The sequence below is a fragment of the Cariama cristata genome, unplaced genomic scaffold (genome assembly GCF_000690535.1).
Source record: "Cariama cristata isolate BGI_N322 unplaced genomic scaffold, ASM69053v1 scaffold4090, whole genome shotgun sequence".
Taxonomy (NCBI): domain Eukaryota; kingdom Metazoa; phylum Chordata; class Aves; order Cariamiformes; family Cariamidae; genus Cariama; species Cariama cristata.
Genome location: NW_009595193.1, coordinates 108,836 through 128,158, shown reverse-complemented (window position 1 = coordinate 128,158; position 19,323 = coordinate 108,836). Strand labels below are relative to the sequence as shown.

Genomic DNA, 19,323 nt, shown 5'->3' with positions numbered 1-19,323 from the left:
CAGCAGGACAGAACAGTGAGGAGAAAATGTACAATTTTGGGTCTCCTTGCATGCTACTCCCTTGTGCTACGGGTATAGGCTGAGACATTTGGGAAATATTCCGCGTGATTTAGTGGCAGATTTCTCAGAGCAGAAGCCCTGGTTTTGGGGATTTGCGGTTTTTTGGGGTTTTTTGGGTTTTTTTTTTGTTGTTGTTGTTGGTTTTTTTTTTTTTTAAACATAAGGGTCTTAATTAAGGTGTTTTACCTGCCCCGAGGATTTCCGAGACCCTCCTGGGAAGGCTGGCTGCCCTGCGAGTCGAGGTGAGAGCAGGTGCTGTCTGCTAAAAAGCAAGAAAATACTGCCCTCTAGTGCTGAAAGCAAGCAGAGGCTGCAGAGTCCAAGAGCTTTTAATTATTGTTTCCAAAATACCTGCCTATCTCACACTAACAAAATTAAGGCTTGTCGTAATTAGCTGTTTTGTGGGCAGATTACCCACCCAGCGAGGCTGTCCTTCCCACAGAGAGCAATTCTTCTGACCTGATATACTATCAGAGTATCAGTCACCATCTTCACTAACGTGGTTTTAATTGCTTTATGGATTTTATTTTTTTTACTACTCTTTTACTTGTTGTTGCAGATAATGTTAAGAGTCCTCTTCGTTGATTATTGGCAGCTGCTACATTCTGAGAAAACCTCTTTCAATTTAGCATTCCGGATCCTTTGACTTCCCGCTCCAACAGCTTTATAACCTCCCCAACAGCTTCATAAATGCACTGCAATGGTCACATGAACGTCTTGGGAGGGGAATCGGCACCTCTGCATCTCCTCATTCCTATGGCACTTTAGGAAGAGAGAACCAAAAAAGTGGCAATTCCAACAGAAGTTGGAAGTCCTGCGAAAGATGAATCTAATCGTCAAGCTCCGCAGGAGTTTCAGAACACTGGTCATTCTCCTGGCGACCTTCTGCTTGGCAAGTATCGTCATTTCTGCCTATTACCTCTACACCGGCTACAAGCAGGAAATGGCCCTTGTGGAAACCACCGAAGAAGCGGAGTGTGAAGACCTCAAGCTTCTACCATACAGGTCCATGGAGCTGAAAACGGCAAAGCCAATTGATCCGTCTAAAACTGATCCCACTGTCCTCCTGTTTGTGGAAAGTCAGTACTCCCAGCTGGGGCAAGACATCATAGCCATCCTCGAGTCCAGCAGATTTCAGTACCACATGGTCATTGCACCAGCTAAGGGGGATATCCCCCCTCTCACAGACAATGGAAGAGGAAAATACACAATTGTTATATATGAGAATATTTTAAAGTATGTATCCATGGACTCGTGGAACAGAGAACTTCTGGAAAAATACTGTGTGGAATACAGTGTTAGCATAATTGGTTTTCATAAAGCCAACGAGAACAGCTCCCCAATTACAAAACTGAAAGGATTGCCATTACATCTTTACAATAATGTAGCCCTCAAAGACTGTGTGGTAAACCCTCAGTCTCCCCTGCTGCGCATTACCAAAGCACCAAGGGCTGAGAAAGGTCCACTGCCCGGTGAAGACTGGACAGTTTTCCAGTTTAACCATTCCACTTATCAATCTGTGCTTTTAACTGAACTGCAGACCTCCAGGCCATCTCCCGCAGCATTGCCAAAGGCTGCTCTGTATGCAACTGTCATCCAAGACTTGGGGCTTCACGACGGTATTCAGAGAGTCCTTTTTGGAAACAATTTGACCTTCTGGTTGCACAAACTGATCTTTATTGATGCCATCTCTTTCTTGTCGGGGAAGAAACTCACACTGTCCTTGGATAGATACATTCTGGTTGACATAGATGACATCTTTGTTGGGAAGGAGGGAACGAGGATGAACATCAACGATGTGAAGGTAAGGCAAGAATTAGGGGATACCATCCCAGATACAAGTGTGTGCAAATGAGTATTTAAAAAGAGACAAAGCTTGAAGAAGGTGGCAAGCTCTGTTGCCTAGTGAAGGCTGAAGGTGCACAAACATAGCTAGTACATACAGGAACCATAACCTGAAATTACTTTAAAAGTCTGTTTATTCACATACAGAGATGCATTCGTGTATATGTATATACGTTAATACGTAGAGGTGGCCTCATACAATAATACATACAATGAATGTACTGACTGCCTGTTGCTTATATAGGTTCTGCTCAAGAGCTTCACCCAGAGCACCTGGGTAACAAAGGAGACTTTTATACCTCCCATAACACAGATCTTTCTTTAAACTAAATAAAAGGATCTCTGTTTCTGGAGCAAGCTTGCTGCTGCAATATCTGAATTTTTAGATAATAATACATTTTACACTGCATTAATTTGTTTTTCCCTATGCGCATACAGACATACACATGTATGTATGTATGTGGCATATATATAAACATACCATTTAATCCGTATTTTCTGTATTTCCTTTTTTATTATCTCTGAAGAGTAGACAGAAAAGAATATGGTTGCCTTTAAAAATCTCACATAACTATCACTATATTTACAAAGAACAAAAAGAGTAAAAGGAAAAAAGCCTGAAAAAAGTTAGTCACATTTTGACTTACAAGAATTAGCAGGAAAATTTTCATCAGCAGACAAGCATTTAAACTTATCAGTGACAGGATGGAAGCATAGCCTACACTTTAGCAAGTGACATAACCATCTGATATGATGAAAAGCCCACAGACTATTCTTCAGGGGCTCTTTTAAACTTATTTTCATAGTTGGTAGTATCCAGGGACACCATTAGATTTGTTCAGAGTAATTTTCAAAGATATGTGCAACTTGGAAAGAATAGACAGAACTCAATAGCATGACAGTTATTTCCTTGCAATTTTCCACATGTGGGAATTATCATATTCAGAGATTAATTGAAGTTTCTAAGCATGCAACATCACATTATCAAGCCCGTATTCTAGAGGGTTTTTTCCCCCTGTGAGTACCCCGATGATTTCATTAGTAATAAGCAAGCCTTTTGTTTTTAAACACGGATTTCTATTTTGTTTCCTAATTCTCATGTCCATTTCTACAGCTTCTATATTCATCTGCCTCCCTATTCAGATCATTAAGAGAGGTATCGAAATATGCAGCAAAAGCAGTAGTCTCATATACTATTAGAACAATTTCACACATCAGAACAGTTTGGGTAATTCTATCAGCCAAACCAGGCATATGAATGCTCATCAGGGCTGATTTCTAGCACCAGCGCTCCAAGTGCCTGGTATCTTGAGATCCAAGCACTGTGCGCAAGCTCAGTGATCAAGTGCTCTCTCTCTGGAAATACGTGGTAAAATGCTCCGAGAAGGGGCTTGTGTACAAGAGGAAATTAACTGAAAAGGCAATAGCTTTCCACCTGCACATTTTTGAGAGTGTCTTTTTCTGATGTGGCTTGCTCCACTAAGGAAGTCTATTATTCTGCATCGGTTAAAGAGCCCATATTACTATAAGAAGAGTGTCCACACAGAGTTACTTGGAAATTCAAATCATACTTTTGAATGGAATAATCTCACTAGGCAGGAAAAAACCCCAAGTCACCTCCTTTATTATCCAGCAATTGACAACTTTACTAGGCAAGCCTTTCCACCTGTGCTTGGCAGAGCAGCCATGCTTCATGGCTCATTATAGGAGACACAGCAGAAAACTCCAGATCCAGAGGCTTGAGTAGGAGCTGGATGGCAGAACTGTAACTGTTAAAAGCATTCAGCATCACTTTTATATGCTGCACACATTTACCCATCTGAAAACTGAGCAGTCCACAGTGCTGAATATCTTGAAAACAAGAAGAGTAAGCATCTGCTACAATTCAGAATTTTTTTAAAAATATTTTTTTAAAGGAATGTGTGGTGAGTCTTCTTTTTATGGTTTATGTTTGAGTCAAGGTATGAAGGGAAGCTTTCATTCTTCCCACATTTCTGCAGTGCTAAATTAACAGCCCACTTTCATCGCAAAACCACTAATAGTGCCATTCACGGGATAAATCCCATCTTCATCTCAAACAAGAAATCATGCCACAAACACTGGCCACAGGGAGAAGTCTTTTGCAGGCACACGCTCAGAACCAACCTTCCCATCAAGCACTCTTTTGGGGACAATAAAAACTTTATCTCCCTTTTAGATGATGTTCACACATTAATCCACTCTTTAATTTGACCATCTATTGATATTCTGTCCTTAACGTCGTGGGTTTCATTTCAAATCTGTTACCTGGTACAGATTTGTTCCTCAGGGTATTTCACAGACACTTGCTACACAAATCACTCCATTCTTATAGAGTGGACATTCCCAGAATACATTAACATTCAGAACGAGGTGCTTGCTAATGAACATAACACCGAAGTCAGTGTACTTTGGTTAGTTTACAGTAAAGGATAATTACAGCCAGTTAGAGAACAATCTTCCAAGTCACTTGGGGAAGGAGGCAATTAAGAGCCAGCAAGCCTGCTTTCACCCCTTAAGGCAGAGCAGCTTCTTTGCTTGAAAGGCAAAAATAGCAAAGGGAGACAATATTTAAGAGGCTGATATTTAAGTGGTCAAAGTACTGCCGTGCATTTTGAAGCAGCAGCTGTGGCCAGCTGCTCAGAGAGGGCTGTCTTTTCACGGCAGGTGAGAGGCTGTTTCTGACAGACAGAGGCACCGTGGGCTGTAGGGGCCAGTTGTGCTTGTCCTGCAGGGATGTGACAAGGGTGGAAGTGTGAATGGCTCCGAGAGCTAGAGGGATTGGCACAGGCTCTGTACCTTGTTCAGCAAGAACATGGCAGAATTTGGACCATCTCCTTTCTTTCCTGAACTGCGTATTACAGGTATATTTAGCACTAAAAAAAAAAAAAAAAAAACCACAACACACACACCCCTAACAAAAATAAACAACCAACACCCCCCACCACAGACCACGTTTATAATGTCATGCACCTCAAAACTCATTTCATCCTGTCCCCTGCAACACAAGTTTTAAAACATCAGTATCATCAATATAAAAGAAAATGTTATTTATACAGTGCTTTCAAAAACAGAAGAACCATACCACATAAAGCAGTGCTTGTAATGAAACAATTTCTCAACACACTACAATCCACTGCATTATGTCACATCACTACTTCTCCAATTTATTCAGTTCTTAGCATTTGTTACTACAAGCAGCATAGGTTCACTTCGCAGACTTATACGGACTCTCTGTTAGGTTCTCCTAAGATGCCATGCACACCCGTGTCCCTTGGGAATGCTTTCGTACATGGCAGATTCCCAGGTGCATACAAGAAAACTGCAAATGAACAGCTACACACCTCCTAAACTGCATGAAAAATACAATTAAGTAACATCACTTTGTTCAACCTCTTAGGTGTTTCCTTCCAGTGACCAAACGTACAGTAACTGCCAACTCAAAGGACACACGACTGGAAATGAGTCTTCTGATAACAGCATTTGTACGTAATAATAATAAGACGAGAAATGCTGTTCCTGTGTAATTACTTCCTGCAACTCAAATTTTATCCCCTCACAAAGCCATTTCTCAATTAGGTGCTTCAGGAGTGTATATATAGTTTTATAAAGGGTGGCATCAACTAGAGAAACACAGATTAGAGAATGGAGTTATTATGGGCTTTGTTTACCACAAAAGATCTCCTAGTCCCTAGTATGATAGAAGTCGTGCAAGGTCACATCTGGCTAAGTAATTAAACAGGAACTCAGCAGAGCCACAGAAAGCTATTTTCCCAAGCTTTGCGGAGATCTATCTTGAGCCTAGTGAGCCTCTGCAAATGAATTTCTCCCTTTCCCTCCTGCCAATATATTATCTCACCGCTTGATTTTAGAAGGCCAAAGACTTGAGAATTCATCAGTTAATTTGCAGAATTACTGAATTTGTGTACTTGCAAATTATGTTGGTTCGCAGCCACACAAGTCCAGGATCACTGGCATCAGTGATTTAGCAAAAAAAGTCTCATTACACTGTGTCTGAGATTGCCGTACAGAAAGAATAGAAAACTTTTATCTTTAAAGTTTCCTTTTAACTGAGCACAAACAGAGCTGCATCACCCAAACAGGTAGTAAGAAATACTAAAGTCTTTCTTGTTTTGTTGCTATAGTATGAGCTAGTACAATATTTACTCACCCAGGAGGAGCTCAGTGCAGTGACCAGGGCTTGTACAACACCTTTCACAAACACCCTTTCTATTGTCAGCTCAAAAAACCCTGCAAGATCACAATACAACCTAAACCTCTTACTTTTTAATAAATAAATAAAAAATAAAAAAGGCACTAGCCTTTCACTTTCTACCCTCCTCTTAACTCTAGGTCATACACTGCAGCACAGCTTCCCTTCTATAGCCTTCTTCCAGGTGGACTCTCTCAGGAGCCACCTGCTTCCCTCTCCTCCCCGCACTCTCCCAGCTGGAGCTCATAATCAAAGAGAAATTGCTCATCACAGCACCTTCATATCACAAAGCCCCTTTCCCTAACAGCTACACTTCCCTTTTCTGTGTTCTGTCTAATTGCTGCCATAAGGGCAGGAGCATCCTTGTGCCTTCTGAGATACTATAAAATGATGGAGTGATGCTTGGCAATGTCCTTTGTGTTACAGTTGACTGCGCTTCCTCCTTCTCCTTGCAGTACCAAACAGCCCATCTGCATTCTCCCTCTTCCACTCTAAGCTTCAGTCCATTTACTTCAGTGGAAATAAGAATTACATTAGTCCCTAACACCTCCTCACTTCCACAAGTCTGCACTTTGTCTTTGACCTTCACCATCATTAAAATGCCTTGAACACTTAAAGGCTGTGATTTCTTCCTCATTTTAGTATTTTAAAGACAAGAATTCATGTTGGAGTCGCATCTTTTCTGATAATTCCAAATTAAAGAGTACCGGCTCAGCAGGAGTCTGAGCTTAATAACTAAATCTCTCCAGCATATGCTTTTTCTGATCTTTCTGCAAGGACGATTGCTTTCAGGTGGAATAACTAGAAATGTCTGGGCCACATCACCAGGCATGGCAGAATGACAGTAAATACAAAGCTGCAAGTGGGCACGGGGTGGAGAAAATTCCTCGTGCTGCTGTGTGCAAACCCCCTCCCTGTCCATGCAAAGTCTAAATGCCCTTTGAAAGAAGGAATTTAATATACTGTTGTAGACCAATGCTCATTCTTACTTCGGTTCTGGTGGGATGCCTTACCTCTCGTGCTGTTTTGAGTTGGTGGTACAGATGAAGCAAGGCATGTGGATGAGGAAGCTCTATCCAACAACAGACAAGAATGCATTTTTTGCATCCCTTTACAGAATTTGGCATCTAATGTCATGGAACACGCCCAGCTTTCTGTAGAAATTTGCCAGCAGTGGTCAAGACCAGAATTAAGAGTCAGGGAGGATTATAATGGTTACTTGGATTTCTAACTCAGGTTTCTGAAGAGTTTCTCTAGATGCTCTACTCTCTTGTACCCGCCCTGCACTCACACCCAACTGTAGGGAAGATTATAGAATAGAATCATAGAATCATAGAATCATTATGGTTGGAAGAGACCTCAAAGATCATCAAGTCCAACCGTACACCTGATGCCACCCTGTCAACTAAACCATGTCTTGAAGTGCCACATCTAGACGTTTTTTGAACGTCTCCAGGGACGATGACTCCACCACCTCCCTAGGGAGCCCGTTCCAATGCCTAACGACTCTAACAGTGAAGAAGTTCTTTCTAATGTCCAGCCTGAACCTCCCCTGACGCAACTTGAGACCATTTCCTCTTGTCCTATCGCTAATTACCGGGGAGAAGAGCCCAATCCCCATCTCACTACAACCTCCTTTCAGGTAGTTGTAGAGGGCGATCAGGTCTCCCCTCAGCCTCCTCTTCTCCAGACGAAACAACCCCAGCTCCCTTAGCCTCTCCTCGTAAGGCTTTTTCTCCAGGCCCTTCACCAGCCTTTTTGCCCTTCTCTGGACACGCTCCAGTAGCTCAATGTCCTTCTTGTAGTGAGGGGCCCAAAATGGTGGAACTTACAGCAGCCAAATACCTTGATCTGCACCCAGTTACTTCCAAATATACTCAATATCAATCCCAAAAATCCCCAGTGCTTGAGCAAAATTTGAAAGTCCTGGTGCTATAAATAGGTGCTAGAAAAAAGTGTTTCTTTTTGTTCATTCATCTGTGGCTTTTTCCTTCAGCAGAAGTTGCAAATAGCAATCCCTTCCTTGCTGATAACATGAGATACAGTAGTCATCCCTATAGCCTTTTTGTAATAATAAACTCCTGCCAGTAAAGTAACCGCACCAATGGACAATACAGGGAGAAACTAAAACCAGAAGATATATGAGCACAGGAAGCTAGAGGAGACAGCCAAGCGTTAGTCATTATAGGCTGTGTTGCCCTTATGCCACCTTTTAAAGCGCTTGAGAGTGCCAGCGAAGAACACAACGAAGTGAAATTCTGGAGTTCCCACTTTTGGATGGTCTTAAAGACTTGAAAAATGAATTTACAAAGCAGCTGAGAAGGCATTATAAGAAAAATTAAATAATCAGACAATCTTTTTAAAAATGGGAGTGTCTACTCCATTCTGCTTCAGCAGAGATGACAGTTCATTCAATATTTTCCTTGTTCAAGTCTCTTGAATCACCCAGTTCTTTCTGCAATAATTTGAGTGTTGAATACTGCTCAAATGCCTTGTCAAGATACATCACACAAAACATTTCATACTTTTTTGTTTCAATAAAGTCTGTTCTTTCATTCAGAAGTTCAGTACTGATGTAGTTAAAAAACACAATTCCTTTGCCATCAGCAAAACATTTATTTTTCTCTTTGGCAGCCTGGTGGATTAACTGTCTATCCAAGTACCCTGCCTGAATTATAATAGATTTGGGGTTCTCTCATCTGCCAGGTTTTCCACTGCAGATATAGTAGGTCTTGACAATGTTTTATATAGCCTTGCTAGAAAACAAATTCTGGTGGCTCTAATTTTCCAGATCTTTCATTTTGTTAGTTTAGACAATCATGTTCCTTCCATGAGTTGTACACATTGAAAGGGTACCTCTATCACATGGTCTAAGCAAGATTTTCCTGAATGTTTAAAAACTCACCTGGTGTTCTCCTATCTCAGAGGGCACACTGGGTTTTCATCTGTAGGGTTACAAGGCTCCAAGCAGTGCAATTTGATATTGTTTGCACAAGCACCACAGAATTATCTTGGGGTTTTTAACTTGGGTTTTTTTTTCCCAAGAAAAGAAGCTTAATATTTCTCAAAGTGAGCAAATGAATTAAAAAAAGAGAAAAATCATCCTTCATTCTTCCAGCTTTTAATTAGCTGTAAGAACTCAGTAGAACTCAATTTTGAAAAAGATTAATAATTCTGAAATTTTTAAAAACAGCACAATACCTTTTAAAATATAGAAAGGGTAGGGTTTTTTAGTTATTGGTCTAATTCAGAAATATCTAGTGCTCACAGCCTGTGCTCAGCATCACTGTCTTGTGACACATTCCTTTGTCTATGCCTCCACTAGTTTCCTGGATTTGTGCTGATTTCTCGAATCCCTTCTCCGAAATAATTCTGGAGTCATAGGTTGTATCATACTGGAGTATATTTCCAGGATATACATGGTACTCTATTTAATTTAGCCTCATGTAATTTAATTTAAATAATTTTCATAACATTTGGGGAATTTGTAGGAGCCAGAAAACATGGCTGCTTTATGTCAGCCTCTCTAGAGGCCTACAGTAACCTGAGTTTTAAAACAATGCGTATTAGTTAAAAAGGAGCAATAACAATTGCTTCCTGTATAGCAAAATAACACTCTATGAAATGATCAAATACCTTTTGAGAAAGGCTAGCCAATGCAGATTTAAGGAGCAGTCATAATTATCGCCTTAAAAGCACTTGATGCAGCAATAAACACATTACCATGAATGCCATATATAATGCAGTTACTTTAGTAGCAGTGTTACTTAAGTAACTTTAAGTATGCCTTTGTCATCCAAATGCGAGCAGAGGAAAGAACACTTAGAGCAAAAGCTCAATTTAGTATCATTGGCATTGTTCAAACGATTTGAAAATGGCAATGCTCAGAAAAAGGGTGAGTAGATAGGAGGATGGACAAATAGATGAGATAATAGAGAAAATCTCAAAGAGAAAAGAACTTTGAAACTTAAAATATTTAGCAATAATTAACTAAGCATTTTCTGCCCATCTCTGTATCATAATGTAGTATAAAAACAAATCTTCGTCTATGCCTAGTTTCAAATTCTTAGACAGTTATATCTAGCTATCTGTATACACATATACCTATAAATGTGTACACTCACACAAATTGAGTCTTATGATCTTCTTTGTCTCTCCTATGAATATGGCCATAGACCCCTTGAATTAATACTTTTACTTCTAATGTTACACATCTCCACCTGTTTTCTTTCCATACAGGCAGAATAATGTAGGGGCTTTTAGGTAAAAGGTACTAAATTCCAGCTCATGCAGAAGGCAGAATAAGAGTCCAGCAAGAGCTGCACCTCGTACACTGGGCTTAGTGTCCCTCTAAAGTGCAAAATTACTTTCTAGTAGATGGACACTGTCTATTAATTATCATTCCTGAAGGTAAACAGCACATGCCAGCACAGGAACTTCAAAACTGGTAAATTGTAAGCAGATTACAATACCAGATAACAGGAAAACCTTCAAGCTAAACTTCCTGCTTCATTTTAGAAAAAAATGCCTTTGGGCAAAATCTAGGATGTAACCATTGCTTCTGGGGAGCTATGCATTCACCTACGGAAATATTTTGGCTTTCCCCAAAGGTTTGGACAATTTTCGTAAGGGTTTCCTTCTCCTCTGGTCATATACAGAGTCCAAATACTTTTACAGACACATAAGAACAAATGACCTTCTCACTCCATCGTTCAACATGAGTCATGCATAGCTTGGAATAGTTAGAATGAGTCATATATTGCTTTCAGCAGTTTGTCGGAGAATAGTGCTTTGCATACAAACACATTGATTCATCTGGAGAAATTCACTTTGCAAGAAACTATTTTATTTAGGAAATTTCATATGGTCTGTGTGTAGCTACTTTAATAAATAAGAAAAAAAAAAAAAGGATGATTTCATTGAACATTTGAAATTGTGACAGTTTGATATAGTTATTTCACCGCTGAAGGGGATGTCTGTGCATCAGAGATTTTCTGGGGGTTTTTTTGCAATGATCATAAGCACACACACAAAGAATCAAATTTGATGAGAAAATCATCCTGCCTTTTATGTTTATGTCACCAGATAATATTCTGGTGACTGGCCAAGCAAAAGAAGATAAAATTGTGCAAAGCATTCAGGGTTTGCTGTGAAAGCAGGAGCTGTAATAAAACACTACATGATGCATTGTGGTTTTCCATCAGATGCCAACTAGTTAGACCTGATGGTCAGTTTTTGACCTATGATGATTGGCATGGCAACTCTCCAACGCTTTGTGGGGACACAAATCAGTGCTCTCCAGCTTAAAACCAAGAGTACCAATGGCAAGTGATGGGCAAACCCTTCATTACCTGCTAGAGTTTAATGCATCTCTCGGGAAGGTCTGGTAGGTACACCTATCATAGCCCTAATGCCAGCTCCTGTGAACAGGTACACATTTGGGAGTCTTGGACAACAAGTGGTGTCTATCAGTCTCTTATATCAGACCTTGTGGCAATCCAGTATCGCTGGGGCTTTCAAAGGATGATGGTAAGAAACTGCAGATGGTAGACTCTCCAGATGCCTGCACACCAGGTTAGTGCTGCACCAGCAGTACTGGATGCTGATCCATCCATCTATATCGTCAGGTTCCAGTACACGTTATTCCCAGTTGATTCTAGGGGTTTTTTGTCATTGCCAAGATCTATAGCAGGCTGAACCAGAAATACGTGGGAGATCACCTTGTTCTGCGTTACCATGGCCCATGCTAGAGGTGCATGCCACTGCCAGTGTCCCAGGAGGAGAGGCAGCCTGTTCTCTGTGCTCAGAGAGCAGGGCAGTGCTCGCAGCGTAAGTATAAAGCTCTTTTTCAGTTGACTCTGTCATTTCCATACTAGGGTTGATTAGGAATATTTGTATGAAGACACACTACAGTGCTGATGTTATTTGAGGCTTGCAGTTTGCAGCACCCATGAAACTTCACCCATGCTCACGTGAACTTACAAAATGGTGAAAATGTGGACACCATAGTGATGAGAAGTTTCTGAAAAATCTTCCCCCGACATAGACTCCCAGAGCTCCCTTGCTTAGGAATTTTATGAGATCACTTTATTTTTTTGCTGTGTGCTGCATGCATGCCTGGAAACACCTGCTGGGGGTTAGATGTTAACACGTCTCAAATGCAACCCCCCGCTTTGCTATACAGGGTACCCCGACTCTGTTTGCAGAGATCAGTGTTTGCTGCCCCGCTCCTTTGAACCCCGTCACAGACAGACTCTCACTTCTTTGGCGTTTTTGCTGCCAGTACAGATTCCTCATTCACCAGGTCGGGAGAGCTCCTGTTTATTTACTGCCAGACACATGCTAGCAGCAACAAGGTTCCCCAGTAAATCCCCCTGCTTCTTCATTGCCAGCCTATTCTCAGTTTGGTAGCGGGATGCCAACATCGGTTTTAGCTTGCCCTTCATTTTCATTTTGTGGCCTTTAATGTCCTGTCCGTACATTTATTAGCACTGCTATCTACACGTCCCTTTTACGGCGCCTGTTCTAAATGCACAGTGGTACCCTTTCCAAGTGATGAACACGGATGTAGCATAGCTTTGTACCCAACTGTAATCATTTGCTGCAAGCAGCAAACACAATTACTACATAAATACAGGAGGGGAGAGGAATTAAGCTTTGTTCCTTATGGGCCAAATGCACAAGGCAATGTTTCTATGGAGATTTTCTTAGAGATAAGAAGCAAAAGTAATTTTAAGGCTACTGCCCATAAAGCATCATCACCCACAGAGAGGAAGCCACACATTACATTTTTATTTTAGTGACGACCTTTTGTTCTGGAAACATCGTCCTAAGAAAGTAATACTTCTTACAATTAGTCTTCTGTCTGTGCCAGAATATGCAGTGGTCCTAAAAGCAAGGTTTTTTAACTGTTTAGGAGATTCATCTACATAGGACCTTACAGTATAAGTGTCTTTTCATTTATTAAAATCATATTTCTTTCACAGTCTCGTTTTTACTACTGAATAAGACATTGTAAAAAAACCTCACTAGTTCTACAATACTTGCATTAAAATGATTTTTGATTGCTATCAATTTGTTTCTCAAAAAAAGTATAGAAGAATTTTTTTGTCTCATGGGCAATTATAATATTATAACATAAGACTATTTAGTGATTTAAACATGTAATTTCATGTGGACAAAATTTCTAAATTTGTAATGGAAATGTTAAATATGATAAAATATAATTTCAATAGTTACAATATTTTATACAGAATATTTTATAAAAGTTAGGAATTTCTCTCAAGAAATGTCAGGATGAAAAACAAAACAAAACTTTTTTTTTAACCTTAATAGAATTTCATCTTCAAAATTAACAAGAAAATGAAAGGACAATTTATTCATAATTTCCTGCAAACCAGTATATTAGTGAAAACACTCTGGAGCTTTCTGAACAGTTTTTGTTCATTAGGATTTGATTTATTGCAACACATTGCATGTATTAAAGTTTTCTGATTTAAAACTCCAGCATTTATCATTGATTAGTATAGGGTACGATAAAAAGCTCTTGTATTTCCAGTTAAGGTTGGCACAGAAAGACTACTAAGGCAACGTGGTGTCCTTCAAATCTGAGAGTTTCTTTAAGGGTGACTTTGCCTGTTTAGAATCCAGAGTTTGTCTCACCCAGGTCTGTCATCCGAGTCCATAGAGCTCACTGGCGTTGTTCTGTGTGTAGCTTAAAGTATACGTGGATACAGTTGGGGAAGAAAAGTAGCTTCAACAAGTTGAAATTCTTGAAGCTGTGTGAAATTTTTTCTTAATTTGGTTTTTGTGAGACAGGGTCTCCTAAATACTGGGGAAAAAAAATCTCCCTTTTTTATTTAATTAGCAGTGAGATTTACGACAAGCTAACAGAGGTTGGAATAGCCTGTTCCTTTCTGAGGCCATTAAATTTGAGCGGTAAAGCCATTATCCCACCTCTGGCTCATTTTAGAAAGGCAGAACCACTGACTGCCTGTTTTAACTTTCACCTGAAAGAAACTAATGCCCCCTCATCCTCAAAGATATTCCACTAGCAAAACCTCACCTCAGTGTTAATCTCTGATGTTTTCTTGAGGAAATAAAGACACAGGTGATTTTTTCCCCCCTTTCAGGAGCACAAATTATAAATACCATTTACCAAGCCATGACAATTTCTCTAAATATCTGTAAAACTTACTCTTTTCTACAGCTTTGTTCTTTCTTCATATTACCAGCACTCTCTTAATCTGCTGTTCACGTTTTCATCCAGACAGCACCCAAACAGAAGGGGGATCTGTGGTGTGATACACACTCAGCTTCTCTAGCACAACATCCACGCTATTTTTAACACTTCTGATTGGAGAAGGCTGAATTAGTTATCTGAGAGAGTTTGATTTTTTTTAAATTGATGGAGTCATTTGATTGGCATTTTTGCATTTATTTTTAAATAAATCACAAATTAAATATATTAAAACTAGTACCTACTTCCCGATGCTTTCTGACCAAGGTATGGTGAAGTTTAAAGAATTAGAGATTAGGATTTTAGTTTTCCCTCCTTCCCACTTGTTTAGCAATTTGTCCTTGAACTAAATCAGTGAAAAATCCTTCCAAAATGGCAAAGTAGCAAGAGGAAAATGAAGTTTATATTCTTATTACTTGATCAGCTTGGACTGCTGCAGTGAAACAGCTATCCATGGCAAAATGTTGATTTATTAAATGCAGCATGTTCCACCGGAATGTGATTTAAACAAAATTATCTTCTACCAGCTCGTCTGCTCTGGCAGGCTGAAGGAAAAGTGGGCAGCTTGAAGAATATTTTTTAAAATTTCCAAAAGATTGTAATTAAATGTAGCTCTGGAATTGCTGACCTTCCAGAAATTAAAAAATGTAAATAATTCACACTCTGCTGAGAGACTTTTTACATATGAGAATATCTGATGAAATGGATATTTCTGGTTTTTACTGCCTCTTCATTTTATGTAAAACCAGAATTATTAATGTAATTTTGAATTTACCTATTGAATCCAAAATATCAACATTTAAGCAATTTCTAAAAGTTGTGCCAATATTATACGTGAACTGCCTCAGCTGAATCAGATTGAATCAAAGTCATGGGCTTCAAGAACCTAGGTTTTTTCACCCCAAAACATCAGACCTTCAAGTAAAGCCTGTATAAAGAATGTTTGAATTCACATTTTTGACAGCGTACCGTATTTGCTTGCCTTCCCCCAAACTCATGAAATAGTAGTTCTTAAAACTGTCAGTGATTCTTAGTAGCATAAGTGCTTTTTTGGTTGAGGTCCAATTGTTTTAACAGGGTAAATCTCAGTATAATTCTCCATTCCGTGGGTTTTCAAACTCCTCAGAAGTCTGTAGGTCTGTACATTAGTCTGCTCATTAATAGTGTAGATACAAAGCCAAGACCAGGATCGTTGTAGTTAATAGAAGTTTTGATACCGATTTCAATATCAAGAGGGTTCGGCCTCAAAAATATTCTCTGCAGGAGCAGCTCCGACCGTGATCTCAGGGCTTTGGGGAAGGGGGAGGCCACGGCCAGCCATCTCTGGGGTGCCTGGGTGCTCCCCCCACCCTCTCTCCTATAGCCATAGGCACAGCTAAAATAGCTATAAGCAAAGACAGGCCAGACCCACTGCCTCTGCCTGGGTTATCGCTGTGAACGTACGAGGAGAAAAGGCAGGCAGGAATCCTAGATGAGAAAGGGGCTATAAGATGCCGCGGGCAGCAGGTCGTACCAGGGGAAAAGCAGCCTGGTGAAGAATTAGAAGAACATGGGAAAGAGCCTCAAGGGAGGAGGATCAAAGTGGACCCTGGATCAGGGCTCTGCTCTCTCCATTTTCCAGTAACATTTAATCCCTAAGGGCTATAAAGACCGAAGACCTCCTTTGTAATAATATTTGCTGTAGGGTTTTCAACAAGTTAGCACGAATGTTTGGAAGTTAATTGAATATACATGGATAAATAAGCATTAATCTATATGTATCTATAATTAATAGAGACTAAATACTCTATAATCTTGTTAATTTAGGAAATCTTTAATGGAGCTCCAGGCATAAGTGTGAACTGCTGAGGCTATGCTCTGCGTGGCTAATAATAATAATGCATTTCTTTTTAAAAAGAAATCTTCAGCTGCAGAATGTGAATTCTTTAATAAAAAAGCTCTGCATGGGTCTTCCTAGTAACATATTCCAAGATTTATGTGCATCATAAACAAATATGTCTGTGGTATTATAAAGTGTAATTCCACTGTATTTGTTATTAGGAAAGGGAATAAGGTCTCCCATATGCTTTCACTATTATTTCTCTTGTAACTGGGAACATGCTGCCAGTACATTAGCAAGAAATAAAAGCTACCCATCGCTGCTGTAAATATCGCAAGGTGGGTGTTACAGAGCAGCTCTGTGTTAAAGACCAGAGGGGATTTACTCTCAGCCTTCGGGCGGCAGGTACGTTTCAAAGCTTAGCAACAAGAGGCAAAGCCTCGGACTACTGACACCTTGTTGTTTGTATGCTTAAGGTAAGGAAACGTTTTGAGTTGACGATACACAGATTGATTTCAGGAGTTTAGGAAGATGCTGAAGGGAAGTTTAGAAATTTCCAAAGATTGGGATCTTAGTGAAGACTTGGATGTAAAATTGCCTACACTCAGCTTACTCTTTGTCTCTCCTTCCAAGATTTCGTGAAGGTTAAGAGGAAATTCCCTTCTTTTCCCTCGTGTGTTGATAGCTGATACTACAGTGGACTAAGCCATAGGGGAAAAGAAACTGTCTTTAGGAAAGGGAGTTTATTACTCTTTTACCGTTATTGTTATGGTTTACATGGCGGGGGAGGAGCACAGCCAACATATGTTGCACTGGGCATTCTCCGAAGGCAATACAAAGTCCAGCCATTGACATGAGGGTACAACAGGGCAGCGCAGTGCTTTGCAGACCCTTTGAGCTCTCGCCAGGCTGGAGTAAGATCACTTGAAACAGTTTAACTGACTGAATGTGTTGGGGAAAAAATTTTGGCTGAATCATGTGCTTTTGTAAGTACTTGTCTTCGCTTTCCTCTGTTGCTATATTGGACAATATTCTGTACTATGCCAGTGCAAGAGGGCAAACTTGTAAATGTGAAAAGTTACAGTTCATCAATATATATATAGACACAGGTTGTGCCTGTAGATCTAGATGTATGCAAAAGGCTGGAAAGAGCTCACCATAAGACGGTTAAAACCAGTCTTCTAATATTCTTCTGCTGTTAAACTGATCAAACCCAGCTGATATTCATCATATAGAAATATGTGGGTTTAATAATTGCGTGGCTGGTCGCTGGTGCTATAACTTCAGATGACAAAGGTTTGAGGTGTGCTAAACCCCAGCAGAGGAGAGAGGGGGCAAAGAAGGGGGGATGCAGAGCCCATAGAAGAGCTTGAGGAATAAGGAAGATTTTCCACAATGGAAAAACACCGCCTATCTTTTAGCTATTTCTCATCTTACAGTTGCAAATACTTTTCAGGGTGTACACCTTGTCAAACAATCCCATTTGGGTATCAGAGCATTAGCCAAGTAAAACCTATCAGAACAACCTAGTATTTATGATTTTTAAATAGCTATTCCCATAAAATTATGGCGCTTTCCCACAGCTAGGAGAGTAATAGAACCTCTCACTTCAGAAATGAGTGGAAATTTAGTGTAACACCTATAATTAAAAGGTTATACTTTGCTGAACATATTTTTCTCAGTATAATGATCCTAAGTTACATGGATTCGTACTTTAGACTGCAAGTAGCTACACAGTTTTCAATGGGAATATTTAGAGAGAAAAGTACTCCTATAATGACTAAGATCAAAACCATCTAGATTTAAAAGTTAACTGGCTCAGTAATGCCACTTCTGCCTGCCACCAAAATGCATGCTAATGGCTTTGAAATAGGAATATTTTTTAAACAAAAAGCAAAACAAACATCCCCCACAAACCTTTCTTTACATCTTTTGTTTTCTGAGATAATACTATGCAAGCATTTAATGTGCTGGTGAGCTTAGATTTCTTCACTGTTCCTAAGTGCTAGAAACTTATTCACCATAAAGATTGACAGCTGGTGTTCTCATATACATGAGAACAGAGAAAAAACAAAACTTTCAACTATTGTGAGACTTACAACAGGATCACAAACATTAGAAATACTGATTTTCACTGTGTTATTGTCATCAGACATTATTACGCTTGGAAGACAGACCCTTCTTCTAGGGTGTGGGCTGAGTCTTTCACCAAAAACTATGCCCTGTGGAAGGCTCTATATACTATGAGAATCTGTTCTCATACAAATGGTAAGTTGGGGAAAAGAATAAGAAATTTCAAAATTGTGCTCCCATTCTTTTCCATGTAGCCAAGAAAGCATGTTGTAAAAAACAGTGGTAAACACTCTCTGACTAAAAAATTTGTGCTAGAAATATTTGCTCTCCCTTCCAAATAATTCACTTTGTGTACTTACGGCATAGCACAGCATTTGTCCTGTCTTTTAGAAAATCAGGGATGAGGAGCTTGAAGTGACCACAAGCATACCATTCTAACAGGAAATACTTTGCAGATGCACGATGCTTGGGGGAATTCAATACATTCCAGTACCAAAAAAGGTTATTTGTCAGAAGCAGTTTAGAAGCCCTAGGGACAAGTCATCCCTGTCAAGAATGATTTAGCAGTATCTAGAAAAGGATGAGCTCCATCACACAGTAGGAAATTCACCCAAAACCTCTTTTGCTCTCCAGTGGCTGAAATTCCCTGCCAGATGGGGCGAGGGAGCAGCTAATCTCCTTACTCAGGGTCTTGTCCAGAGCCCAGTAAGCCAACCAGTCCTCTTCCCTGCTCAGGGGGCTTGGAATGGGCTAGCTTGCCACAAGCACCTGCACAAGGTTAAAGCTGGGAAGGCCAGAGGGGACCATTGGGTTAATTTGGTCTGATGTCCGAAATTACACAGGGTGTAGAAACTCATCCAGCAATCTGGGCATCCAGCTTCATCTGTCGCATCCAGCTTCATCTCTCACAACCAGCAGAAGCCTGGAGTTTTCTTCTGCCCTGGGATCTGCCTTAAGTTGTGGCGCCAGGTAGAAGGGCTCCCTGTTACCAGAAGTTTCCTTCCTAGGAAGTCACTGCAAGGGCTGAAAGAATTGTTCATACTTTTCGGCAATTAC

The 19,323-nt window shown here is 40.1% G+C and overlaps 1 protein-coding gene across 1 annotated transcript in view; it reads left to right on the top strand.

The window, feature by feature from the left end:
• Positions 1–883: 883 nt before the first annotated feature.
• Positions 884–19,323, top strand: part of NDST4 (N-deacetylase/N-sulfotransferase (heparan glucosaminyl) 4) — an 84,791-nt gene continuing 66,351 nt past the window's right edge. Inside the window, exon 1 of the mRNA XM_009701072.1 lies at positions 884–1,864. Within this exon, the coding sequence (XP_009699374.1) occupies positions 884–1,864 (981 nt within the window). The remainder of the gene's footprint in view (positions 1,865–19,323) is intronic.